This window comes from Silene latifolia, chromosome 8 (genome assembly GCF_048544455.1).
Source record: "Silene latifolia isolate original U9 population chromosome 8, ASM4854445v1, whole genome shotgun sequence".
Classification (NCBI taxonomy): Eukaryota; Viridiplantae; Streptophyta; class Magnoliopsida; order Caryophyllales; family Caryophyllaceae; genus Silene; species Silene latifolia.
Window position 1 is genome coordinate 7,938,728 of NC_133533.1, and position 25,935 is coordinate 7,964,662.

The 25,935-nt window shown below is 35.7% G+C and overlaps 3 protein-coding genes and 1 long non-coding RNA gene across 4 annotated transcripts; 3 read left to right on the forward strand and 1 right to left on the reverse strand.

The window, feature by feature from the left end:
* Positions 1 to 128: 128 nt before the first annotated feature.
* On the reverse strand, positions 129 to 4,404 carry LOC141596238 (ADP-ribosylation factor GTPase-activating protein AGD12-like). The gene is made up of 9 exons (XM_074416336.1): positions 4,276 to 4,404; positions 2,850 to 2,943; positions 2,659 to 2,740; positions 2,322 to 2,397; positions 1,732 to 1,895; positions 1,459 to 1,612; positions 1,050 to 1,175; positions 590 to 685; positions 129 to 506 (listed from the first exon to the last, which is right to left on the reverse strand). Exons 2-9 carry the CDS (start codon positions 2,896 to 2,898, stop codon positions 225 to 227), a joined length of 1,029 nt encoding a protein of 342 aa, XP_074272437.1. The 5' UTR covers positions 2,899 to 2,943; positions 4,276 to 4,404; the 3' UTR covers positions 129 to 224.
* A 1,367-nt stretch (positions 4,405 to 5,771) lies between these two features.
* Positions 5,772 to 6,857, forward strand: LOC141594067 (uncharacterized). Its single transcript, XR_012521991.1, has 2 exons — positions 5,772 to 6,031; positions 6,662 to 6,857. It is a non-coding gene; the product is annotated as an uncharacterized LOC141594067 (long non-coding RNA).
* A 490-nt stretch (positions 6,858 to 7,347) lies between these two features.
* Positions 7,348 to 13,865, forward strand: LOC141596260 (WPP domain-associated protein). Its single transcript, XM_074416360.1, has 5 exons — positions 7,348 to 7,646; positions 8,393 to 10,369; positions 10,917 to 11,043; positions 12,557 to 12,658; positions 13,160 to 13,865. The coding sequence occupies exons 2-5, from the start codon at positions 8,442 to 8,444 to the stop codon at positions 13,229 to 13,231; spliced, it is 2,229 nt and encodes a 742-aa protein (XP_074272461.1). The 5' UTR covers positions 7,348 to 7,646; positions 8,393 to 8,441; the 3' UTR covers positions 13,232 to 13,865.
* A 1,048-nt stretch (positions 13,866 to 14,913) lies between these two features.
* On the forward strand, positions 14,914 to 25,541 carry LOC141596261 (ACT domain-containing protein ACR12). The gene is made up of 10 exons (XM_074416361.1): positions 14,914 to 15,356; positions 16,669 to 16,717; positions 19,968 to 20,090; positions 20,976 to 21,070; positions 21,790 to 21,874; positions 22,031 to 22,090; positions 23,380 to 23,435; positions 23,621 to 23,726; positions 23,827 to 23,895; positions 25,109 to 25,541. Exons 1-10 carry the CDS (start codon positions 15,202 to 15,204, stop codon positions 25,169 to 25,171), a joined length of 861 nt encoding a protein of 286 aa, XP_074272462.1. The 5' UTR covers positions 14,914 to 15,201; the 3' UTR covers positions 25,172 to 25,541.
* The last annotated feature ends 394 nt before the right edge of the window (positions 25,542 to 25,935 follow it).

A 25,935-nucleotide genomic window follows, 5' to 3' on the forward strand; every position in this document is an offset into this window, starting at 1 on the left:
TATTTTCTTTCGGTTATATACATAGTAACAAATTAGATGTTTACATCTTAACCCCCGACACCCTGTCACGAACTATTTTTCGATTGATCTCCCGACGTACCCAAAAAAAAAAAAAAAAAAAAAAAAAAAAAAAAAAAAATCAAACCAATTTCATGTTAAAACACAGGCACAAAGTTGGGACTGTGCTACATTCGACATTCCCGAGCTGAGTTATATTAAGGGCGCTATTGATCAAGAGGCATCCACTCGAGTTCTAGTTCTAGCTCCCCGGATTCAACGTTTTGGAGCTTCAATTGCATCGGTTGTTTTACTGTTCCATCGACGATGCTAATTATGCTATCTTCTATAAGTGCATTGTCATTTGATTTTAGCCATTTTCCTATCTGCATATTCCCAAACATTCCCGGATCTCCAAACGCCATTGCCGAGGTGATTAACGACTGAATATCAATCTCGGCTTCGCCCATTATGTCATCGGCTGAGAACGTGTCATAGTCGAACACTTTCTGTAATGTAAAAACAACGTTTATTGTCGGACCAAATTATCGTACAAGAGACGCGTGATATCAGTGAGACGGAGAGAGCTTACCAATTTTACAGGCCCATAATTCTGAGGTACTGAAAGCATGAGTTCTTCGTTCCAAATCGGATTAAGGTTGCTCTTTATTATAGATGTTTGTACCGTCTGCAACCGTTGAATAAAGATTTAAACGATGTTAACAAATTCCGTAACCAAAAATTCCTCGAGTTTTTTGGAACATAACCATAGAACTTAACAAACCCTAGAAACATAAATAAATACACTATGGAAGGCTTATAAAACTTCTGAGTGTCCAAGGACCGAGGTTTTCAAAAACATATGCTGTATCCACGGTTGTAAGTGAATTGGGTATATACTCGACAAGCCCTAGGTTCACTCAAAATTTGACTCGAGCTTGGTAAACCGATCTCAGGCCTTAACCCGATCAAGATTGACCCAATTCAAACCGATCTGTTTAAGCAGGTGAAGTAAAGTGTCGCAGTAACATAGCCTGAAACAAATAACGCACCTGTTGGCCAAGATTCAACACGACATAAGGATCACTCGACAACATGTCTCTGACGGCTAGATCGATCCCTTTTATCACTTTAACTTTCAATACTCCAATGAATTCAACCATCCCTTGATTCCCTTCCTGTCATAAAATTTACAAAAATAAAAATAAAAAATCTGCTGAATCGAAAAGTTCATAGAAAGTCGTAAGATGGACTATTTACTAAGCAACCAAATAAAATCCAGGCAGGTTAGCCACTGGTGACACGGAGGCAATGAAATCCAAATGTTCATAGAAAGTCGTAAAGAGACAGACTATTGTGATTCAGTCTAGTTTAAATCGCGGTGGCAGTCAAGATCGCAGTAAACTGCACATCATATATCTATAGTACAATGAGCAGATTAGGATAAAAAACGCGACTTACAGAATTCTGGGTCTTCTTTGATAAACTTGAGATACGGAAACTATTCATAAGCTTCTTGGAAAAGCTTGGTTGAAGTGAGCTCTTTGCAACTGCAGGAGGCATCGACAATATTCTCAAACTCGGTTTCAGGAACTCTTGCAGCTCATACTTTGATCTACATTAATAAACGACAAAAAAATAGCTTAGTATATATATATAGATATAAAGTTTCCCGTCTGAAGAACATTATACAGGTGACTTGACTTGAAGTTCGGAGAGTCTACTGAAATAAACCTGATGAACCTCTGACGATCATCATGACCTGCATCAGGTACAGGCTTTGAGCTTCCTTCTGGAATAAAAGCCTCATATATTGCATTAGCTGAGGCATTTCCTCCGACCTCGACCATTGCATCAATGTCTTCATCTGACCACTCATCTAATGTCACAGACAATACCTGGAAGAAAACCATTGCATCAATGTCTTCACATGCTATTGCTACTGATGTTGTGATGCTCACGTGACAAGACGAAATATACCTATGGGGAGAATTTTTTTTTTTTTTTTTTTTCTGTATAATGTGTGCTGTCTCGAATAAAATTCTAAGTTTTTATAAAAGAAATCGAATTTAAATTCTAAGTTTTTATAAAAGAAATCTGGACTTCGATTTTAAAACCTGTAAGTTTATCTGGCTTTTGTATTATGTTTTTCACTTTTTGTTTTCTATTTTTTCGCATTTTTGAGTTGAGTGTTCACCCATGGACGGTTCTAAAGGATGATTCATGTCAGCCGACCCCAAATCATTTTGGGATTAAGGCTCTGATGTTGATGTTGTTGTTGTTGTTGTTGATAATGTGTGTTGTGTCGAGGGAAGTGATTATACCTTTGAGATATGTGTTCCGAGACTTCTGTGCACCCCACAGCATTTCAAGCATATAAATACTCCAATATTTGCAGATCTGCGGAAACATAAAAATTACTATCTTGTAAATTCAGTCACAGGCTTTGGATTCAGAGGTGTAAATATGACTATCATCAGCAAAAAGCAATTATGAACATGAATATCTCAAATAGTTAATGACAGCGGAAAGCTGTAGACGCCTATACGTGAAAATGCCAACTGCAACTGTTAGGATAAAACAAGTTCAGGCATGCTTCTCAGAAATACGCGTGAAAGTGCCAACTGCAACTGTTAGGAAAAAACAAGTCCAGGAACTTACGCCCATTTAGGATCAGGCGCACCACAATCAGCACAAAAGCGGTTGTCCTTCAGAAGCAATAGATCCTTCAGTCTTTTTTTGCCTGAAAGGATAAATAAAAAAAAAAACACAGACAGAATTAAGTATTACAAAGATTGTTAATTTTCCATGGTGTAATGATTTATATTGCCAGCGTAAAGCGAGTGGAGTACCTGAGGCGGGTCTACCAAGCTCCATTCGTCTATTCATTGGTCTATTCATCGACTCCACCACTGCAAAATGGAGTAACCTTTTTCGATGAAGAACCTAATTAATTGCAGAACAAACAGAGTTAAAGACATGGAAGAGTCCTATCCGGGAAGAAAATTGAGCAATTAAATCAAGAGCATACAAGACGAAAGATAATGATCAGCCACGTTCATATACACGATATAACAAATGCCAAAAATCACCAAGTCTCTTCCAAGGAGAAAAGATGAGACATCAACATATATTGCTTAAATAAAAGCATAGAATGTTCAGCTCCCCATATCAATATAACATGCTAGCTTAATTGCTATTGCCCTTCTCCCGCAAAACAAATGCCGCCTTAAAAAGTTCAAAATTGAGGAACTCGCGTAGACAATTGCATTGAACAGAAGCAACAACAAACTTGGTCTGCTGAAGAAAAGATGAGACATCAACTTATAACTGAATAAAATCAAGGAACTGAAGCAACAACAAACTTGGTCTGCTGATTAAATTCTAGCAGGAGCTCGCGCAGACAATTGCATTGAACTGAAGATTGTAATATTATGCTTTTTCTCGTGTAAAGGGAGTCACAAGAGCGAATATGATCAGCAATATTATCGAGTTTCATGTGCCCACCAATCGAAATTGTGTAATTTTTCATAAATTTGTCACTTTTTTTTCAGACATCTGACTTCTTCAGGACAAAGGACTTCAAATGCTCCCAGTCATACTAATTCTGTATTATGGTAACTGGTTTTCAATAGTGGTCACATTTAACTGTAAAATGGTTACAAAATTCCGTCTTATTATTTCAGACCAAAAAGGCCCGTCTGAAGCAAGACGCACTGATTCTGTAAATGGAATTCCGTACTCATTAACCCTAACCCACAATTGTATAACAAAATACAGTAATCAACAATTAACCTAATCAAACCATCAACTCCATCACCGCGGTGAAAGATGAATTACTGCAACAACTACCCCAACAGTTTTACCCTATTGCCTCAATGGCTCCCGCAAATTACAGGTTATGTTATGGAAGGTTGTATGTACACTTTCCAGATGACCCAAAATGAAAACAGCGTCGAGAATTTCACAACTACTGCTCCTATAATTTTACCCTATTGCCTCAAGGGCTCCCGTAAGGTTGTATGTACGCAGCCTTACCTCCGAGTTTAAAACAAAGCCATAAACTTTCCAGATAACCTAAAATGAAAACTGCGTCGAGAATTTTATTAAATAACCAATAAATTAAATGACAAAAGGAAAAAAAAAAATCAAAACTTGGGTTATGAACAGAACAATTGACCAACAAAAACAAAAGACAGAAGAACAATTTTGCATCCCTGAATCTTCAGCAAATACAAAATTACAAAAACAAAAATTTAAGGGGAAAAAAACCCTAACCTTGAGCAATGAAAAGGGTCAGGAAAAATGGAGGAAGACAGACAAAAAAAAAGGTCAAAAGAGGGTAAAAATATGAAGAAGATGATGAAAATGTCAAAGGTGGAAGGATGTATGCTGACTTGGTACAGGTGAAAAAGTTGGAAAAAAAACAGTTGTGTATGTGAATGTGTTGATCATTTGGAACAATGATTGGGTTGACAGTTTTGACTTTTTGAAAACATTTATTATGATTTATTCACCTGCATCTCTGTTTCATGTCCAGCTAATCTAAGGATGTTGGTACACACATTATGGTTTGTCATGGACCCATTTCGAATGTGGAATGGGTAAGGTAGACCTGGCCATGGGCCCGGGTCGGGACATGCCAAGTCCATCTGGCATCTAATCGGCTTGTTGGAGAACGATTTTCCAAAATAGGCGATTTTGTCCAATTAATTATCAAAATGGGTCGAGTCTCAAATTAATTGTCGAAAATGGGTCCACGTAGGCTTGGTATTGACGAGCTAGTGTGAGGGGTTAAGTCGCCATGGCGGGTGGCGACTTGTGTCGAAGTCATATTTGCACGAAGAAGGAAGTTTCCAAGAAGAAAGACCATCAAACCAAAACACCAAGGGGGGTGGCGACTTTGAGTTTGGTCGTTGACCGAGATGGCGACTTAGATACGAACCTAGCTTCGGGTATGATGTGGACCCATTTTGGGTAATTAATTTGAGATTCGACCCATTTCGTTAAATAATTGGTGAAAATCGCCTATTTTAGAAAAAATTTCCTTGTTGGAGGTAGACCGAGCAAGCGGGTCAAATTCGAGTCGGGATAGTCTGTTATTATCAAGTTCATCACGAGTAATTGTTAGTTTGCAACAATAAACATCCAGGTCGGGTCAATTCAAGTTACATGCCAAGATCGTGTCCTCAATTCAAGTGTCGGGTCGGGTCAATTTTGTCCGATCTAGTTGTGGGAGGCGAGCTAGGCTTGTTCAGGTTTAATTATAACCGGTCAGTGGCTAGGTTGGGCCGGGCCGGATTAATGGACGGAATTAAAATTTTATTTTTTATGCCTTTGCTTTTTGGCGGGCTAGGGTGGGGCATGCTAAAAAGTAAGGCTGTCATCTAACCCGTTGGAGGGGTGGGGTGGGATGCAAACAAGGAGAACTGGAGGTAGGCAAGCGAACTCAATAAAGTCGGGCCAGCTCGCCCAAATGGCTAGCTCTAGGTAAAGTTAATTAAAAGCAATTTAGAATTTCGTCTGAATTATTTGAAATTCGACTCAAAATAAGTTTAAAACTTTTGTGAATATAATTGTCTCTATCTGGCCCAATTTGACATGAAGTTGACCGTTTATTACCTTTATTATAGGGTTATTTAATATAAATACTCTGGCTGATTTTCTCAAAATACTACAAACTTCATTTAATTTCAAAATAAAACCAACTATTAACACCCTCTTCTCGTGATAAACTTGAGTAACCTGCTACCTATTAATCAGGTTATCTTTAAAGGAATTATGCATCACCTTCTTCCGTCTTCACCCTTAACATCACACACGCTCCAAAAACAACATTAACAATCACACATCATTTTATCACCTTCTTCACCATTATTTTAACCACACCTTATAAACCTAACAACCACCACCAATAAACCATCAACACCATGCCGACAAACTATAATCTTCACCTTGAGCCACTTTTTTTTGTGGTGAAGTGGTCAGATTTAATTGAGGATGGAGTTTTTTATGCGTGGTTGCCATTAATTTGGTGGGCTTGATTTTAGTTGTTGAAATTGTTTTTATTGAAGTTTGATTATTTAATTTTTAGTTTTTCGGTTGATTTTTGATTTATTTAACTTTATTTTATAGTTGAGCTCATCGATTGATTATTGTTGAGCTGCGTTGATTGATTATTGCGATTGATTTCGTATTTTCGTAGATTGTTCGTCGATTAATTGCGGTTTTTCTGCAAAATATTAAGTTAGCATATAATGTTAATCTTGTTGTTGGGTAGCATTGATTGATTACCGTTTGATTTCGTACATTGTTCGCCGATTTACTGAGGTTTTGCTGCAAATTAACGAGTTTTTCTTGTTAAATTTCGATGTTTGTTAACTTTGTAGGAGAAAACTATTAAATTACTGCCATTTTTAAGCTAAGCATCGGTTGATTGTTATGTTTGATTTCAGATATTGTGCGTCGATTAATTGAAGTTTTGTTACAAACTAGTGTAATATATGGGTTTTGTAGAGTGAACTATTAAGTTAGTGCCTTATTAAGCACATAAAGTCTTTGATGCAAATGTTGTTTTTCTGGGTTTTTTAGATTTTTAGTATGAAGTTAATTAATGAAGATGATAATGGAGGAAAATTTAAGGAGATATGGGGGGAAATTGCAGGTATGAAGGAGGAGGACGATGAAGAAAAATTAGAAAGGGGCAAGGATGGACTTGACCTGCTACTTCAGGTTAAAAAACATGCAATTATATTAGAAGATAAAGGGTGTAATAGTTCAGTATATTGGTAGTTAAATTATAGTTTGAAGTATTATGAGAAGCAGCCCAATAGTTTGGAGTATTCTCATTAAATAACCCTTTATTATATGCATTATATTATTATATAATTGTCTACGCTCCTAAGTGAATGAACATGGATTTGATGAAGTGAAGCCTCCATAATATATTAAAGCCCTCTTCTTTTGGGATAAAAGGAACCGAATTGAATGGAGCTTGGCTGAATCGAATTAAATGGAGTCGAGTTGGATTAAATGGAGCCGAATTAGGAGTTAATTTATGAAGAGATAAGCTGAACTGAATTGAATGAAACTAAACTAAACTAAATAAAGCTGAATTAAATTAAAATGAGTTGAAATTAGGCCACAATCTCTACATTTCTGATTAGAAAGGATAACCAACTATCCTCCCATTGGATGCCACCCCTAAACATAAAAGAATTCCTTCACTCCTACCCAAACCAACTAAGAAAGATTACATCACTAGCATTAGATAATGCCAAAGAAATTAGAAATCACATGACCCACCTCTATTTTTTTGAATTAAAATCACATGACCCACCTTAATTACATAGGAATCTCAACAAAAAACAAAACTTTATTTCAACCTAGAATGGCAAATCTAGTAAATAAACACCAATTTCGTGCCTTAATAATACTAATTTTCTCCCGCTCATTTATGACTTACTAATAAATCCAACATTTTTACCAACAACTCTTTAATAAATTAATAAATTACATTAATTTCTCTTTTTCTTCCCCCTTTCAAATTGCAAACCCTAATTTACACTCCTCCCAACTTCCAACTCCTTCAATTACATGCAAAGTTGCAATCTTTTATTCTTTTGCACCAATTTCACTCCTAAATACTGGTAATTTCAGTAATTTTACTCTAAATTGGTCAAATTAATTAATTTTATTTAGTGGGTAATTTTATTTTATTGTTATTTTAAATGGGTAGCTTTAATTTTAGCTTGAATTGTTTAAATTTGTATCTGGGTTATGTTTATATGATGGGTTATGTGTATTTTTGTTGTTTAATTGTACTGGGTTGATGTTGAATTTGTTGTTTTGAGTTTGTATGGTAAGATACTCTCTGTTTAATTGCTTGAATTTTTTGCTAATAAATTTTAATTAATTTTCTTTTGGTGTGTTTGTTTTATTGTGTGATTTAGTTAAAAAAAACAAAAACAAAAAGTGTTTTTTCATGTTTGTTTGAAGATAAATGGATAAAAATGAATGCCATTTTTTGAATTTTTGTAGAATAATGAGTATATGCTATTTTTTTGGTTGAACTTAATCTGGGCAGTTGAGATATCTGTGTGAATGAGTGAATGACTGAAATTTTAGGGTTTACATATGAGATAATGTTGTTGAGAAGTAGAGTAGTGAAAGAACATTTTGTAGAGGTTTTCGGAGTTTTCGGAGTTAGGCCATGTTCTTTTAGACTAAAATTGGCTGAAATGAATGAACTAAACTAAATGAACTGAAATGAACGAAATTTGAGTCCAAAAGAATAAGGCCGAAAAGTCGTTTTAGACATTGATTTCCTTCTTATTTTAAATTTTGGCAGTGTGATTTGTTTGGTTTATAAGAATCAATGTCCATTATTGTACAGGTTGGAGTAGTGAGAGTTGGTTAAAAACTTGGAATTACTGTGAGGATTGATGGCAAGTGTTAAGGCGGAGTGTAACGGGGTTTTGGAAAATGGTACTGGCTATTGCAATGGTGGACTCATTCCAGCAGGAAAATTTGATTTTAAAGGGAGTGAAAATGTTGAGGATGAGATTATTCATGACATGGATATGTTCCTAGAGGATATAGATGACCGTCTTACCATCTCAAGGATGGTAAGTGACTCTGTCATCAAGGGCATTGTGACTGCCATATCACAAGATGCTGCTGAGGTAGTAGCTGCTAAAGAACTAGAAGTAGCAGGGTTGAATAAGGATTTACGTAGCCGACAATGTCGCTGTGGTACATTTAGCGAGTCGGAGATCTGTGGAAAAGTAGAAGGATCGGTTTTTGGTACTTTTGTTGAGGGTTTGCGCGAGGAACATGAGAGGCAACTTTTGAATGTTGATAATGTTCTAGATTTTATTGATCGATGCAAAGATATTTCGAGTCTTCGTCATGAATTAGGGTCCATCCAGAAGACTTTGGATAGTCTTGAGGCTGGGCATCTTAGTCCACAAGGGCCTTTAGATGCAGATATTTTCCATCGCAAAGTGTTTGGTAGTCAAGAACATCAATCTGGTAGCCTTTGGGATGTAAATGGTGTAAGTGAGGAGGCTTTAACGAGTATTCCAGCTAAGCTGAGTCACTTGTCAAAGACAGATCTCTTCCAGTACTTTAGGAATGACATCACTCAGATGAAACGGGATCACGAGTCTACTGTCCAGCAATTGATGGAAGAATATTATAGCCTTAAGCGTGAATATCTGAAACATAAGGAACGGGGACATTTTGTAGCTAGAAAAGAGAAGGATTTTGAATCGTTAACAAAGAAGCTATCAGAGGCCATTACAAGATTGGATGACATCCTTGTTCAGAATGAAAAGCTGTCTGAATTTTGTAATCATTCGAGGGACACATTGAATAACCTTTTGTCTGAGAATTGCCGCCTTAGGGAGTTGCTCAACAGCAAGAAATTGGAAGCCTCTTACTTGTCTTTGCAAGTTTCTGATGGTACAGAGAAATTGGCACAACATGTGATCAATGAGGAGAACTTGCAGATATTGGTAGATGGTCTCACCAATTCTTTGGAGGATGCGCGACTAGAAACATTTATTAGTGAAGAGATCTACAATTGCATTCTAGGTGGGTTGGTTGCTGAGGGGAAATCGGATAATGGAGACTCAGATCTGAAGTCTATAATCATGCAAGAAATAATTGGAACTGTTTATGAAGAAGCTTTCCATGAGGTTATTGCTGCCAATGAATCAAACAATGAAGAAACTTCAAACTTAATGTCCAATCTGATGCAACAGGTTTATGATATCGTATTCCAAGAAGTGGTTACAGATATGTCAATGGAACTCAATGAGTTGAAGAAGAAGTGTCTGAAGGACAATGAAAGTTTGGTTTACCTCGAAGCCAAAGTTTCAGAAAGTGACGAGGATTTGCGCATGGAAATTGAAGAAAATGGAAAGCTGAAGCATCAGGTGTTGGTGCTTGAAAATTTAATTGAAGACAAGGATATATCCTTGTTTAAAGTCACGGAGGAACTTCATAAACTGATGGATTTGAGAACAGAACAGGATAACTTAATTGCTAACAGAGATCAAGAACTGGTTTTACTAAAGGAGAAGCTGGAGGAATCTCAAAATTGTGTTGATCTTTTCATGGCTGAAGTCGGTAAATTGAATGACACACGGTTAGTCTTAGAAAGTAGATTGAGGGAATCCGACGAAGAAAAGGCGAGGATTATTTCAGCTTTTGAACAACAGCAAAATGAAATGGACTTTGTCAAAGCAAATAATAGTGAGCACAAGAAGCAGTTGGAATGTTTTTGCCATATCATTGATGGTTTGTCAAAGTCAATTGCTGATCTTGAACAAAGTACAAATGAAAGAATTGGCTGGCATGGTTCAAGGTATATACACTATATTTTAAATGTATAATATTTTTTGACAATTTAATTATTCACAGGCTTACAGCTACTACATTGTATTACGATAATGAACAAGTGCTGCCTTCTCTGATTCATCTTAGTCGTGGATATTCAGTCAGAACCCACGTAGATTAAACATGTGGGTTATGTCTATTTAATACTTCGTATATTTCAGTATCCAAAACTTTAATGTGATCAAGCTTAAAATTTGAAAATATTTATGTTTAAATTTGAGCGGACTGCAGATGTGAGTGAAAAAAATAGGTGAAATAGCAATTCATGTTAGTCATTGCCTGGTTGGGAACATTACTATCAACGAAATCCTTGATTGTGGAAAATGGGATTGGAATTAATTTTTCCTTAGAAAGAGGTCAAGGGAGGAAAAGATTGTGAGAAAGAGGATGAAGGGTGTAGATTAAGATTATTGTTTGGAGTCATTTCCTCCTTTCGTTTTTCCACATTAGCAAATGTTTTTGGCATTATCTTAACAACCTTTATGCAACATTTAACAATGCAATTTCATGTGTAGGCTAGAACATTCTGCCTTTCAATTACGCTCTCTTGCTCCAAAGGTTAATATCCTTCGAAGGACTAGCTTATTGTACAAGGAAAGATTGGAGAAGAGATGTTCTGACCTTCAAAAGGCCGAAGCCGAGGTACATCCAAGAACTGTCTTTCTAAGTTTTACTGTAATAACATGGCACATAGTTATACGCATTATTATGGGCTGGAATGTGTTGCATATTGGTCAAACGCATATAAAAGACGTCAGTAGATTTGATTTGAGGCCCGCTTAAATAAATCATTATTTGAAAATGTCAATGTTGGATTGTTGGGTGAAATATCGAAAACAAAAAAAAAGTGAAAAAGAAAGGAAAACACGAGTAGTCATTATATGGAAATAAATAAAGGTAAGGTCATATAAACTAGTTTGCGAAAAAAATCTGATTATCCAAACATATCCGTTATCCTTCCGAATCCGATCCGTAATTTTGGATATCCGATCCGAAAATTAAGTTTGGATCGAATATCCGATTCGAGTTTTTGTTTATTGAGACCGGATATGGATATTAATTTTAGAACATTTAGATATCCAATCCGATCCGAAAATTATTAATTATTTTCTTATTTTCTTATCAAATTTTGATTTTATGGGTGTATTTTGACGGCGATCCTTGAAATATGGATTCTTTATTAATTCGGAAATGTTCTATTTTTTTGGAAATCATTTTGGGATTAAGGCTCTGATGTTGTTGTTGTTGTTGTGAAACTTTCACTGCTATTTTAAGTATATTTATCGAAATAGAAACTTTTCGTGATTTGTAAACAGTGTTAAAATTTGAGAATAGCATGTAAGTGGTACATAAATGTTTATGTCCAGATCATTGAAGTAGGGAAAGAAGCAAATCAACAAATATGATATTGTTTCAACTTAATCGTACGTAAATTCACAATATGGATATCTGCATCCGATCCGATTATTATTTGATATCCGAAATATTTGGATCGGATATGGATATCTCATTTCAGGAATTTCTAATTTGGATATCCGATCCAAACTAACACTTTGGATCGAATATCTGATCAGCTCTCTGCCCCTAATGAAAGAAAAGGAATAAAAAAAAGATCCATCTCTATGTTGTTGAGTTCTCATTACTTGCTGAACCTGATATTGGGGTAAGACATGAGCTGAGAAAATTTCCTGAAATATTATTTTATTACTTGTATCACGACAATAACAATTCATATAGTGATTCAAACTTGAATTGAAGAAAAATATGCGTGAATAAGTTCTCACAAGAACAGTTAATTTAGCCCTTGAGCTTGGATATACACATGATGATGCTAGAAGATGATTTTTTTGTTGATAGAAGATGATCCATGATTCATGGTATACTCGTTGCCACTTCAATCCTTATTTCATACTCTTCATTCACGGCCTCTTTTATTATTTAAATTTTTGTTTCAATAACTTTTTGCTTTGATGGATGATTACCACTTAGAAGTTGACATTTTTAAGTGAGACGGAACTATATTTGTATGTTTCAGACATACCTCAGCGTTATGTTGTAGATCTAGTATTATTTCCAATGGTTTGCATTCAATCTGTGCCCATTATACTTCTCCAACTTTCTTATTCGTTTTCCTCATTGCATATTTGCATTACAGGTTGATGCTTTAGGAGATGAAGTGGAAACTCTCTTAAGCCTTCTGGAAAAAGTTTATGTAGCACTTGATCATTATTCCCCAATATTACAACATTACCCTGGAGTAAGCTCTCCCTCACATCCTTCCATTTGCTATAGTCCTGCATCTTATTTCGTTAGTTTTGATTCTAAAATTGTTATTGTGCCATTTAGTGAAATGATAGCGTTGACTTGTGAATCTTGCGAGTAATTGAATTTATGTAATTTGTAGTTTCGCACTTTCGCATTAATAAATGTGTGTGTTTTCATATGGCCTTTTGTTTGTGATAGGTTCATGTACCTAGTTAAAAGTTTTGGAGCTCCTTGGTTGATTTCAATGTTCTATGCTTTTGTGATTTGACCTTATATGAAACGTGTCAAGCTGAATTGATTATCAGCCGGGTTTGGTTCACCATATTTTTAGGCTCTATTAGTAGGGTTTCTGTAGCCGGTTTATATTTTGCTATAGCTCCATAAAACCTCATCCTGAATTCCTGATTGTTACCAGCTGCTAAGTTTGACATTGCTGAATCTCATCTGTGGGGATATAGTAACCTCATCCCCGACTGTTTTCCACTTGTTGCAGGTAACTGAAATTCTGAAGCTTGTTAAAAAAGAATTGACTGGCGAGACGGTGAAGGGTACACGGTCCCTCTGATTTAATAAAGCCTCGGTCTGCGTGTGACTTACCTTTTTGTTGCTACTTGGGTAAACCCTGTCTTTTGAGCCTACAATTGACTGTTGACTTTTGCTGCCTGAAGTCGTACCTGGAATTGTTGCGCTGGATCATATTTACTGACTGGTTATGTTGCCACTCTTTGGAAAGTGTCTTGACCTGGATAAGGAACCTGTTGTTGAGTTGATGTAATTCAAGTCCCAAGTAAAATGACCAAGCTGATATCAGGCGGAACATAAGTTAAGATCTGTCAAACAGGTTCCCAGGTCATACGGCTCAAGTCAGAATACTTTTCGGGTCAAATTAGTTATTTATGAATGATGCATGTTCTATTGTCCCAGAGGAAACAGCAAGGTTGTGAAGATCTGCTAGAGACCTGAGATGTCGAATCTCTGGAGTTGTTCGACATCGACCTCCCAACACTAGAATTTTAGGGGTGCTTCAAACTTCATGGCTTCGACAACTTTTGTGCATATTAGGTTTGCATTTAGCTTTTGTCCAGGTCAAACAACAGAAAGCTTAGTTTTTCTAGGAGGCATCAAGTGCAAGGTTTTGTACATCAAATGCACATAATGTTTTAAATTAGGCGAAATGGGCTAATGGATTTTCTACTGCAGTTTGATGGCCGCTTTACCTTTTTATTTGCCTGTCTATAACCGAAACTATGTCACTATCAAAGCTTCTTGTAGCGGGAGTTCATGATATTGCGTCATAATAGTTTTATACCTTGAAATCTCCGGAAAAAAGTACAAGGTTTCGACTTTGTTGATGTAACTTGGGGTTGAAACACCATAATATGACTAAGGAGTTGAGATGATTGCGTGAATGTGATCCTTGGTCGGATTAATAATCCTAGGGCTTCTTATTGTGATTATGTTCCTAACTAGCTACGGAGTACAAGTCTAACCACAATGGTTGAAAAAGGGACAATTATCGTCGTAAATTGACCTATAAGAACTCTGCAAAATCAAACAAATTTTCAAAACAATGTTCTATTCTTTTGTTTATCTTTTGAAATTGAAAATATTATGATTGTGCAAAGTAATATCCATTCGTGTTTTGTTAACTAATCCAGCTAAGTTTTTACGTATTCATAGGTTTTATGTCATTTCTTTACGTTTCTTTATATTAATTAAACGAGACTTGAACCTACGACCTATCATTTACAATAACTTCGTTTTAACCCATAAACTAACGGAAATTAAACAAATAACCGGAACGAAAACGAAATTTAAAAGATGACCTGTGAAAATGACCAATTTGGATCCTTTCCATTATTTCCCCCTCTCCATTTCCTCTTAACGGTTTAAATATTATCTTGAAACGATCTAACTGGTCATAACTTTAAGTAATGGATGATAATGTGTAGGATGTAATGAATCATCTACGAAGTACTCCCTCCTATTCCAAATAACTGTCCCATTTGCCATTTCCGTCTATTCACATGACTATCCCATTTACCATATTTGGACATGTTTTTTGATTTTCCTACCCTCGACTCTTTTCTTTATTTACCATCCCAACCACCCCTAAACTATCATATTCAATATTTTTCATTATTTAACTACTATATTCTTACCCCTATACAATACTTTTCATAATTTTAACTTCATTCCTTAATTTTCGTGCCATTATCCAAATAAGACGGTTATTCGAAATAGAAGGGAGTATTATTTTGGAGGTAATGAAGACGGTCCTAACTCGAAAATGATTGACATTTTTGGAATGAAGCAATCATTCAATAAATAATCATTTTTAAGCAAGACCAAAAAAAGTAGCAAGCTTACAATTGGAGGATCATACGCAAGCTTTGGTAACAGCTGAGTCATCACGCAGCAGCAACACTTGCACTTCCACTTTGCTCATATCATCTCATTACCTCATCATCTCTTTTTTCTTCCCGATTCTCTCTCTCTCTTTCTTCCGTGTCTTCAACTATCACAACTGCAACAATGGCGACTGCTACAAACGTTGTCGTATCACCTACTCTCTCTCTTCGTCGATCTTCACCTATCTTCTTCGATTCCTCGTCTTCGTTTTGTCCGATCAACTATTCTGCTTCATTCATTCCGCATGGACTCTCGTTTTCTGGAATTTCTGCTAAATTGTAAGTTACTATAGTTCATAATTTATGAAGAAAATAGTGATGATTTTATTTTATTTTATTTTTTAGCTTTGTTTTTGTTGACCTGTTGATTATACTGTATTTCGCTCAATCGCATTTTGTTTTACTGATGATTTTATATAGTTAAAACATTGTTTTCTGGAATTTCTGCTAGATTGTGAGTTTAAATTTGTAATTTGTGAAGAAAATAGTAATGATTTGAACGTTTTAGGCTTTGCTATTGTTAATTGATTATACTGTATTTCGCTTTCGGTTTAGTTTGCTCGATCGCATGTTTTACTGATGACTATGTGTGTAAATTCATACTTTAGTTGAAACAGTTTTTTCTGGAATTTCTGCGAAATTGTAAGTTTTAATTGCTAATTTATGAAGAAAATAGGTGATTATTTGATTTTTGTTAGCTTTGTTATTGTTGACTTGTTGATTTTAGTGTATTTCGCTTTCATTTTATTTTGCTCAATAACATTTTGTTTTACTGATGATTATGTTTCCGGAATTTCTACTAAATTGCGAGTTTCAATTGATAATTTATGCAGAAAAATAGGATGATGTTATTTTTTTTTTTTTTTTTTTCTTTTAGCTTTGTTGTTCTGGACTGTTGATTGTAGCATATTTCTCGTCAAATTTCTTTCGCTCAATCGGAGTTTGTTTTGATTTACTGATGATTGTGTATGTATATTCATACTATAGTTAAACCAGTGTAATCTGGAATTTCTGCCAAATTGTACGGAGTAAGTTTCAGTTGATAATTTAGTCAAAAGATAGCGATAATTTGATTTTTATTTTTTAGCTTTGTTATAGTTGACTTGGTGATTAAAATGTATTTCACTTTCATTTTTTTTTGGCTCAGTCGCTTTTGTTTTGTTTTTGATGATTGTATATGTATATTCATACTATAGTTACTAAGTTGGTAAGTTTCAGTTGGTAATTTTTGTAGAATATATCGATAATTTGATTTTTTTTAGCATTGTTATTGTTGACTTGTTGATTTAAGGTAATAAGATCCTACCACCAGTTATACTGTATTTCACGTCGATTTTACTTTGCATTGTGTTTCGTGTTTTACTGAGACGATTATGTATTAGAACTATAGATACTAGTAGTATTCTATACAAGTTTTGCAAAATAAATAATAAAAACATAAGTATTGATATTTCTGATTCCACCTTAAAATCCTTCTGTAAATACGTGATACGAAAGTAGGATATACGAGTATTTATTAGTTGGAGGTAGCAATATTTTATACTTGTTTGTTGTGTTTTATGTGTATCATTTCTGTTCTATGTAATTTCAGGGGTGTTTTGCGAGCTTTTCCAGAGAGAACAAATTCAGTGAGTTCATTGGTGAGTTTTCACTTTTTTGCTCTTATGTATTTCTTACTTGTGATTTGTAATTATTCTTTGAAATTTAGTGGTATTCATAAGGATAAGGTAATACTGTGATGGTCAATTTAATAAAAGGTTGATCATCTATTGCTATTAATTCCTCTCCGATTATTTGGTCTATACTCTGTTCGTGATCCGATTGTATGTATACATCTTTTGTGGCCTATGGAACTTTCTTGATCAACTTTGTGTATGATAGTATGCTTATGTAGTTTATGTTGTAAATATTCTTTTGCAGCCTTGTTTTAAACCAGTTACGTGATTTTTTTGATAAGGTCCGTTTTGTTCGTTTGGATATTTTGTCAATTTGTGCATTAAAGAGCAAAAAAAAATTACCTTTCATACATACTTAAAATCAGATGAGGAGTAGGTTCTCTATTTTTAAAAGAGTATGGGGATGTGATCATGCGACATTGTGTTTCGTGTCCCCTCCTCCCCCCTTTTCTGCAGAAACCACACAGGTCGTAAGAGCTGCTGGAAGCTCATTTTGAAATACTGTACTTCTATTGATTTAGTTGTGTATATATGAGCGATGTTTATGGTATATTTTGCGCTGGTACTTTCTTAGCTTCTCTTTTGACAGCTATATGATTCTCTGAATTCTGTTTAGCTTTTTTTTTCCATTTCTGTAGTTCTTCCTGTCACTTTTTATGTATCTAGCACAATTTTTACTGAATTCCTTGCTTCCATTGTTCACCTGCATGATTTAATGTAGAATGAGTATGCAATGTAGATTGTAGAATGGCTTCTTCATCTTTTGACGACCTTGCTTCTGGTGGTGTATGCAGTATGTTTATTAAGTTGTTAACTCTGTTACTTGGATGAGGTGACACGTGTTAATATCCAATTCTGACATTTGTCATGACTCATTTTTAAAGACACAAGGACACTGTTTAAACTAAGTTTTTGGGTACGGATACACGTCTTTGAGACAGAAATTTAAGTTATGAAGCATGAAAAAGTTGGGGAACATTTAAAATTGCACTCCTTTCTCAATCATTTGTTTCCTTTGATTAAAATACCCCTCACAAAAAAATAAAAAAAGGTAAACAAATGGTTGGCATAGAGGGAGTATATGTTTGTGAGAAACGATTTCAAATCATCACAGTTAATATTGTAAGATTCATACACTTATCATTCCTATATTGTGGTCGTGTGAGAGTTGAGACTCCCTTTCTGTTTTTGCTGGGAGAAGTGTTAGAATTGAGAATGATTAGTTTGGGGATTGATTTTCATGCCCGTATCCTTGAATGTTATGTCAGACAGTCATGTCAAGTTGCTTGTATAACTGACTGAAGATTGTGATGCATGCCCTCTATATACAATAATACAAGGAATATCCAATTCTGACATTTGTCATGACTCATTTTTAAAGACACAAGGACACTGTTTAAACTAAGTTTTTTGGGTACGGATACACGTCTTTGAGACAGAAATTTAAGTTATGAAGCATGAAAAAGTTGGGGAACATTTAAAATTGCACTCCTTTCTCAATCATTTGTTTCCTTTGATTAAAATACCCCTCACAAAAAAATAAAAAAAGGTAAACAAATGGTTGGCATAGAGGGAGTATATGTTTGTGAGAAACGATTTCAAATCATCACAGTTAATATTGTAAGATTCATACACTTATCATTCCTATATTGTGGTCGTGTGAGAGTTGAGACTCCCTTTCTGTTTTTGCTGGGAGAAGTGTTAGAATTGAGAATGATTAGTTTGGGGATTGATTTTCATACCCGTATCCTTGAATGTTATGTCAGACAGTCATGTCAAGTTGCTTGTATAACTGACTGAAGATTGTGATGCATGCCCTCTATATACAATAATACAAGGAATATTATTTTCCGTACTATGTAACTTGTGATTGTTATTGTTTAACTGTCCGACAGGGTGCTGTCATTTGAAATATTTGTCCTTTATAGTAATTAATTTTTGGTGTATGATGTTTGCTGATGATATTGTGTTGATTGATGAGACAAAAGAGGGGGTGGAGAGAAAGTTGGAATTGTGGAGGCAGACTTTAGAGACTCGTGGGTTCAGCCGAGCGGAGTAAGACCGAGTATTTGAGGTGTCAATTCACTAAGGTGGCGGGGTTGAGATCGACAGAGGCGGGGAGTATTATTTTCGATGGGAATGTTGTTGAGGGTTCGGATTTCTTCAGATATCTAGGATCTATTATTCAAAAAGATAGGGAGTTAGACGGAGATGTGGCTCACAGAATTAAAGCGGGATGGTTGAAATGGAAGAGTGCTTCAGGGTTTCTATGCGATAAAGATATGCCCCAAAGATTAAAGGGAAAATTTTATCGCACGGCAATTAGGCACTCGCTTCTACTTTACGGCTCCGAGTGTTGGGCCGTGAAGCATTGTCACATTCAAAAGATGAGTGTGGCGGAGATGCGCATGTTGAGGTGGATGTGCGGACATACAAGGAAAGATCGGTTAAGGAATGAGGTGATTAGGGAAAAGGTAAAAGTGGCGCCAATAGAGGACAAGATGATGGAAAACCGACTAAGATGGTTTGGCCATGTGAGAAGGAGACCTATGGACGCCTTTTGATTAGGAGGCTGGAGACTTGGAGAACAGAAAAGGTCCCTAGAGGCAGAGGAAGACCGAGACAGACATGGTTGAGAGTGATAGAGCACGATATGAGAGTTCTAGGGCTTGAGGAGAGTATGGTGACGGAGAGGGCACAATGGAGGGAAAGGATACATGTGGATTTTTAGTATTTGATGTTTTTTGACAGATTTAATGTTTTTTTATTTAATTTAAAGAAATTAAATTATTTATTTTTCTCTCCTTTATTACACTTTTTCACCAACCACTTTCTTATAGATTTTACCTGGTTCATTCCGGATCCTAAACTCTATTTCGGTTTTTAAAAATCGTTTTAATCTTTTCTCTCGATTTAAATTTTAAGTTTTTATAAAAGAAAGACGGAATTCGATTTTAAAACCCCTAAGTTTACCTTGACTTTCCATTACATTTTCGTTCTTCCTTTTTGTTTTTCATCTTCCCTTTTTTTATTCGCATTTTGAGGCGTGCATTCACCCATGGACGGTTCGAAAGGATGATTCATGTCAGCCGGCCCCAAATCATTTTGGGATTAAGGCTCTGATGTTGTTGTTGTTGTATAGTAATTAATTTTTAGTATGTACTTTCAATCTGAGTACTCAAATTTATTTTAATTGACCAATTTTATGCTGCAGATGTCAGATATGGATTCAGACCCCGTGCCAATGCCCATAGTTCTAATTGATCAGGATTCAGACCCAGTTTCGACAATTGTGCAGCTTAGCTTTGGAGATCGTCTAGGAGCTCTCATTGACACGGTGAAGTTACCTGCTTAAGTGCTTTACTGAATTGTAATGTTTGAAATAATTAGAGTTCATTCTCCTATCCACCCTTCAAATATTGAGTGCATTGAATGATTACCTTGTGATACTTCGTAGTCCGTACTGCGTAGTAACTAATTATACTGGTAAATGAGTGTCATATTTTATATCTGTTAGCATTTTACATTGTAACCAGCTACCTTTAAGTTCTTTAAAAACTTATGATAATTGGACCTTCCGTGGTTTGTTCTGACGAAAAAGAGTAAATGACCTCATGGCTCATTCTGTAAGGATATTTAAGAAACGTTTTCGTCCATTTTCATAATATTACATGGTGCCTGAACAATCAGAAACACAGAGTTGGGAGGGGAGGTGTCATTCACCAATTTAGAGTTTCTTTGAATGTGAATGGTAAAGTTATCTTCTCATTGAATGGAAACCTAAGAGCAACTTGTTGGTTTTTTAGTATTTCATTTTGTTATAATATATTAGTGTAAAACTATATTGTATGAGATGATTATTTTTTTTTTACTTTGTAATATTATGGAATAAAGTTAAATGGTTGGATAAACTTTTAGTTTTTATATTATGTAGCAATCAATAAAATGAAGTTCTCAACTCAATTTTCATCATGGGTCATCTGAAACAACCTATTTGTATTTATTTATTGAAAATGAAAAAGGATATGTAGTTTCAACCCCCTTACCATGCCATAGGTGGGAGCCTTTGAGGCAATGAGTTAATGTTGTATTGGCAACTATAAGTTAGTTACTTCTTGTTTAACATTTGAACTGCTCGCATAACAGTTTTTTCTGTAATATATGCGCTTCACCTTTTGGAAAACCAAGAATATCAATATCTTCTTTCGAACACTTGTTGCAGATGAGGGCATTGAAAGAATTGGGTTTAGATGTTTCAAAAGGAACTGTATCTACTGAAGGGCCTGTCAAGCAATCAAAGTTATTTATAACGCATTTGTATGTTTTTGCCTCTCTAAGTCTGCATTCTGCATGTTAATGATAATAACCATCCCAAAATGATTGTTTAAATTGTCTCTGGGCTGTATGCCCAAAAGTGTGACTCGATTAACTATGTGCCTCTTTCAAATTTTGTTTCTCGTATTTGGAAGTGATTCTTGGCTTACGTTTCCTACAATTGGGGGATTGGATGCAAGGTATATTGAGGAAGGTGCTTGGACTATGATGTATAAATTGCTAGTTAATTTCGCGTGCTACTGATCTCTTTGCACCCGATAATGTTATAGTCTATGCATTTCTTCCTCGAATAATTCTTGAGCTTCATTTACAAAGATCATCTAATAAGCGAGGTGCTGTTAGCCTGTTAAGCTGGATGTCATGCTTCTATTTAGGAGAATTAGGGAATTGAAGACATTAGCTCCTATGTAATACTATCAGATTCTTTCAAATGCTTATTTATCTCTCACTCGAAACAATCTTCTGCTATGAGTCAACTAATAAAGAAAATTTGGAATGGGTGACGGGATGGAAAATACTATAATTATCGATAGTGCTATAGCCTATAGGCATGGTAATTTCCTTAGTTGCAGTGTCTGTGTCATATACTCATATGCTAGGGCGAACACGTGTTTATCTGATTTGAAGAGGTTCTATTTTTTTTCCCTTTATATTGGAATTACAACCAAAGTTATTGATGACATTGTTATATGATTTTGAAGAGGCTCTGGAAGAAAAGTTGAGGATCCTGATATGCTGGAGAAAATCCGGCTTACTATTATTCACAATCTACTGAAGTATCATCCGGTTAGTTTACATGGGTCATGTTCAAATCTTCCACAATTTTTACGTATCTTGCAATCAATAGTGTTGTTTAACTGCATTATCATTTCCTTATGTCCTAGATTCATTTTATGTGTGTTAAGTTTATTATGAGTATTTTTTATGTTCATCTTCCTCTAGGAATCTAGTGAAAGGCTAGCAGCGGGAGAGGCGTTTGGTGTTAAAGCACCAGAAACGAAGGTGATTCTCTTTTTCATTTTCTTTAGGCTCAGTTTTGGTTCTATTTTCACGAATCCTTAATTGGATCATGTTAGCAGACCACGTGTTCATTCTTCGACGGTTAATAAGAGGGATGGTGAAGGAGAGATTCCTTAGGATGATTTGGCTTTGTGAACAGGTTGCATTGGCCAATATATCGGCAAACAAAAGCTTCGTTAGGCTCATTATATTTTTATGTGCTTTAATTTGCTTAGAACTGTCCTCTAGTGGCCACCTTTAAGGCTGCAGTGGTATTATTGTTGTTTTTAAGTTAGTTTTCCTTACATCTAGAATTGTGTTTCTGAAATCCTGATTAACTGGCTTTCAATGCTCAGATGTCTGTTTCGATTTTCTCGTGCAAGTACTGTGAAAAAGATAAAACTTAAGTTAATCGTGTGATCTTTCAACTAACTTCTGGGATAAGAGAAACTGCAAACATACATCACTTTGTTGCATTAGCTAGCTGAGGTGCCTTGGTATCCACCATTAGTTAGGCGAGGGGTTGGATTCAAGGAAGCTTCATTTGGCTGCTTCTGTGTGGGACCAGTTATTGCTTCGTTAAATTTACTGAATTGTGAAGATATCCATGGAAATTACATGAGGAAGAAAGGGATTACTTGGGATGATGCGATACTATGAATATGCTGCATTGCCTAACATAGCATATAATGGAGCTCCATCTAGATGCTTCCCTTTGTGACCAGCTAGCTACCTTCTTTAGGCTATTACGTGTTTAATTAAAATTCAAAAGATTTAAAGGGAAGCCAATCATGCTGTAGCTCACAAGCTTTCCAAATTTAAACTTGTCCTCTTTTTCAACTACGGAGTACATTTTTTCAAGAAGTTTTGATCATATAGCAACCGGATCTGGTGAGTCGAATGTCTGACCAGCATTCAGCAAAGTATAAATCATATTAGGCTGATTAGGTTTGTAGAGGAATATTATTTAAGTGTAATCATCTAGGAGTACCATTGAAACAGACTATCTTAATATCTTCACATTTTTTATCTTTTGTTTTCTGCTGGAGAATGTGTAAGGGCCTTAGTTTCTATTGGGATGGGATTGGAATAAGGGGAAGTGGAGCGATTTTTAGTCCAAGATAACTTCTAGTTAGAAATTGTTAAATATAAAGGACATCAGTTTTGTAGAATGTATTTTATTAGCATCGCTTGTTACTTTTTTATAGAACAAAGATCGATATATTTGTTTAGGAAGCCTTTCGAGGCAGATAAGTTCATGATAATTAACGGTTTACTAAATAATATTACAGCCTGATGTCGATGTTGCTACTCATATCCACCTCCAAGCGGATGGACCTAAGAGGAGGTTTGAAAATCTGAACTATATGCCTTTTTTACCCACTCCCTTCATTTTTTGTTTTTTGTGATTTCAGTTTTTAATAGAGCTGCTAATTTTATAAAGCCGACAGAAGTTAATTTTTGTTGTTCTGTAAAACAAGTTAGATTCTATTCAAGTTTAATACACCTTTACTCATTCATCTTTTGCTGTAGCTTGCTTTGCATTGAGACAGCAGACCGACCTGGGCTTCTGATGGAAGTCATAAAAATTATGGCTGATATAAATATCACTGTTGAATCAGCAGAGATTGACACAGAGGTATTTCTCTTTTTTCTCTTTGATATATCATTGCTGTCTTATTTTGTTTGGTGCAAGTTTTTTATTCTCCTTTGTATCACTGTTTCTTGTTCTTGATTAGGGATTGGTAGCGAAAGATAAGTTTCATGTGAGCTATGGAGGAGCTGCTCTTAACAGCTCTCTATCTCAGGTATGCAAGATGAACCCTCTGACCACTTTAATGCTCATGAGTTAACTTGGTAGTATAATGATGTTCCCTATTTCGTACGGAGTACCTAGTATTCTGTCGTCTTGAGTTATTCTCCCTATTCATAGACAAATGGTTCTGTTTAGGCTCTTCATGTGCTAGTCGGAAAAATGAATTCTCCTGTCTCTTTCATCACTCTTCAACTAGTGGAGTAGTGGATCTTCACATTAGATGCGAAAACAGACTTGAAGAGGCTAGATGAAATATGACTGACCACCCCCTATATGCAATCGAATTTTCGTAGGACGATTGTGTTAGGTTGAAATAGTTACTAGTTTATAACAAGGGCGTCGTTGAAGTAACTACAAAACTCCTACATGTTCCCTGGCAGTGTCAAAGCTATAACTTTCACGGTCAGAAAATGAAAACCCACCCGATTAATCAACCCTGACCTGCTTAAATGCAGCTATCTTGTTTCAGTGCTATCATGACAAATTTTATAATAACTACAAAACTCCTACATGTTCCCTGGGAGTGTCAAAGCTATAACTTTCATGGTCAGAAAATGAAAAGCCACCCGATTAATCAACCCCGACCTGCTTAAATGCAGCTATCTTGTTTCAGTGCTATCATGACAAATTTTATAATAACTACAAAACTCCTACATGTTCCCTGGGAGTGTCAAAGCTATAACTTTCATGCTCACAAAATGAAAACCCACCCGATTAATCAACCCGACCTGCTTAAATGCAGCTATCTTGTTTCAGTGCTATCATGACAAATCTTATACATAAAAGTTGCGGTATGATTATCTACTTATCTAGACACAACATGTTTAAGTGTGTATATGACAATCAAAATGTCTGCCATACTTCACATGTATTCTTCTCAGTGTTAACCATGGTCCATGGTGAAACGGTATAATCATTTCCATTTAAGAAGAGAACAAAAAGATTTTCCGCTGGGGAAATGGAAATATGGAATGGCTTAAACTTACATTATTGAGTGTATTGTAGTGCTTTTGAGCAAATGGCATAATACGAATATGCCTGAAGGAATTTGCATTCGTTGGAAGTCGGGGAATTGATATGATACGTAAAGTTTTTTTTTTTGGGTTTTCCCTTTCATTCTGTGCGGTTGTGCTTGAGTTCCGACTGTTTTATACTCTTGATGCTTTGTTTCATGGTAAGATTCTCACCGCTATTTAATTTTGCAGGTTCTGATAAACTGTCTTCGATACTATCTACGAAGGCCACAAACTGATGACGACAGTTACTGATGGCCAAGATCAAGTTTGTACATTGGCTAACCGTCCACTGCTTCTTGTGTAACCCTATTTTACCACGACTTATGGCAATTCCACTTATGGATTTTACTTTAGTGCTTTTTATTATGTACTCGAATGTATTTTGTCTCGCCTTCATGCGCCTTTGTAATACCTCCGCGAAAAACAGGAAAAAGGACATCGAAAATTACCAGTGCTAGCCGTCTGGTGCCTATGACCGGAGTAATAAACTGGCTTGTGCGGGAAAGCTTATTGCTCCCTATCCACATTTTCCATAACACGTCGATTAGTTGATGTATGCTTTTATGGATTCTTGAATTATCATTACAACAAAGCCTGGAAATAACGTCATGAGGCGAAATCATATTATATCCCCAGTATAGTACTGTATAAGGTTGTCGAAGTCTTGGCAATAATTTTTGTCTGCCAGCCCAACAGGGTCAGCAGTCGGTGCGAGGTTCCTTTATCCCTTCCCTCCCTTTTCACTCCTATTTTGCTATCCAAACAAGGCCTAAATGTTAAACAGCCATGGTACGTTAGAGAGTTCCAGAATTATGGTGATCGCTAAGTGTTAAGACAAGGCAGTATGAAAATGCAAGTAAATTAATGGTTTATTTGGTTAATAGATAGGGTTTGAGGGATTGAGGAGGAAAAGAATCATTTCTTCATCTTTTTGACATAACTAGTTTTATACCCGGGCAAAAAATGCACGGGTTGTAATAGCAGGCGTTATTATTAGATACATGAACATATAATTG

Coding starts and splice junctions, on each gene's coding strand:
- LOC141596238 (XM_074416336.1), bottom strand. CDS start 2,898: ATGAATAGACCAATGAATAGACGAATGGAGCTTGGTAGACCCGCCTCA. Junction 1,896..2,321: donor TCGGAACACATATCTCAAAG/GTATAATCACTT, acceptor GTTTTCTTCCAG/GTATTGTCTGTGACATTAGA. Junction 507..589: donor ATTATGGGCCTGTAAAATTG/GTAAGCTCTCTC, acceptor TTTACATTACAG/AAAGTGTTCGACTATGACAC.
- LOC141596260 (XM_074416360.1), top strand. CDS start 8,442: ATGGCAAGTGTTAAGGCGGAGTGTAACGGGGTTTTGGAAAATGGTACT. Junction 11,044..12,556: donor TTCAAAAGGCCGAAGCCGAG/GTACATCCAAGA, acceptor TTTGCATTACAG/GTTGATGCTTTAGGAGATGA. Junction 12,659..13,159: donor TATTACAACATTACCCTGGA/GTAAGCTCTCCC, acceptor CACTTGTTGCAG/GTAACTGAAATTCTGAAGCT.
- LOC141596261 (XM_074416361.1), top strand. CDS start 15,202: ATGGCGACTGCTACAAACGTTGTCGTATCACCTACTCTCTCTCTTCGT. Junction 16,718..19,967: donor CAAATTCAGTGAGTTCATTG/GTGAGTTTTCAC, acceptor TTTATGCTGCAG/ATGTCAGATATGGATTCAGA. Junction 23,436..23,620: donor GCGGATGGACCTAAGAGGAG/GTTTGAAAATCT, acceptor CTTTTGCTGTAG/CTTGCTTTGCATTGAGACAG.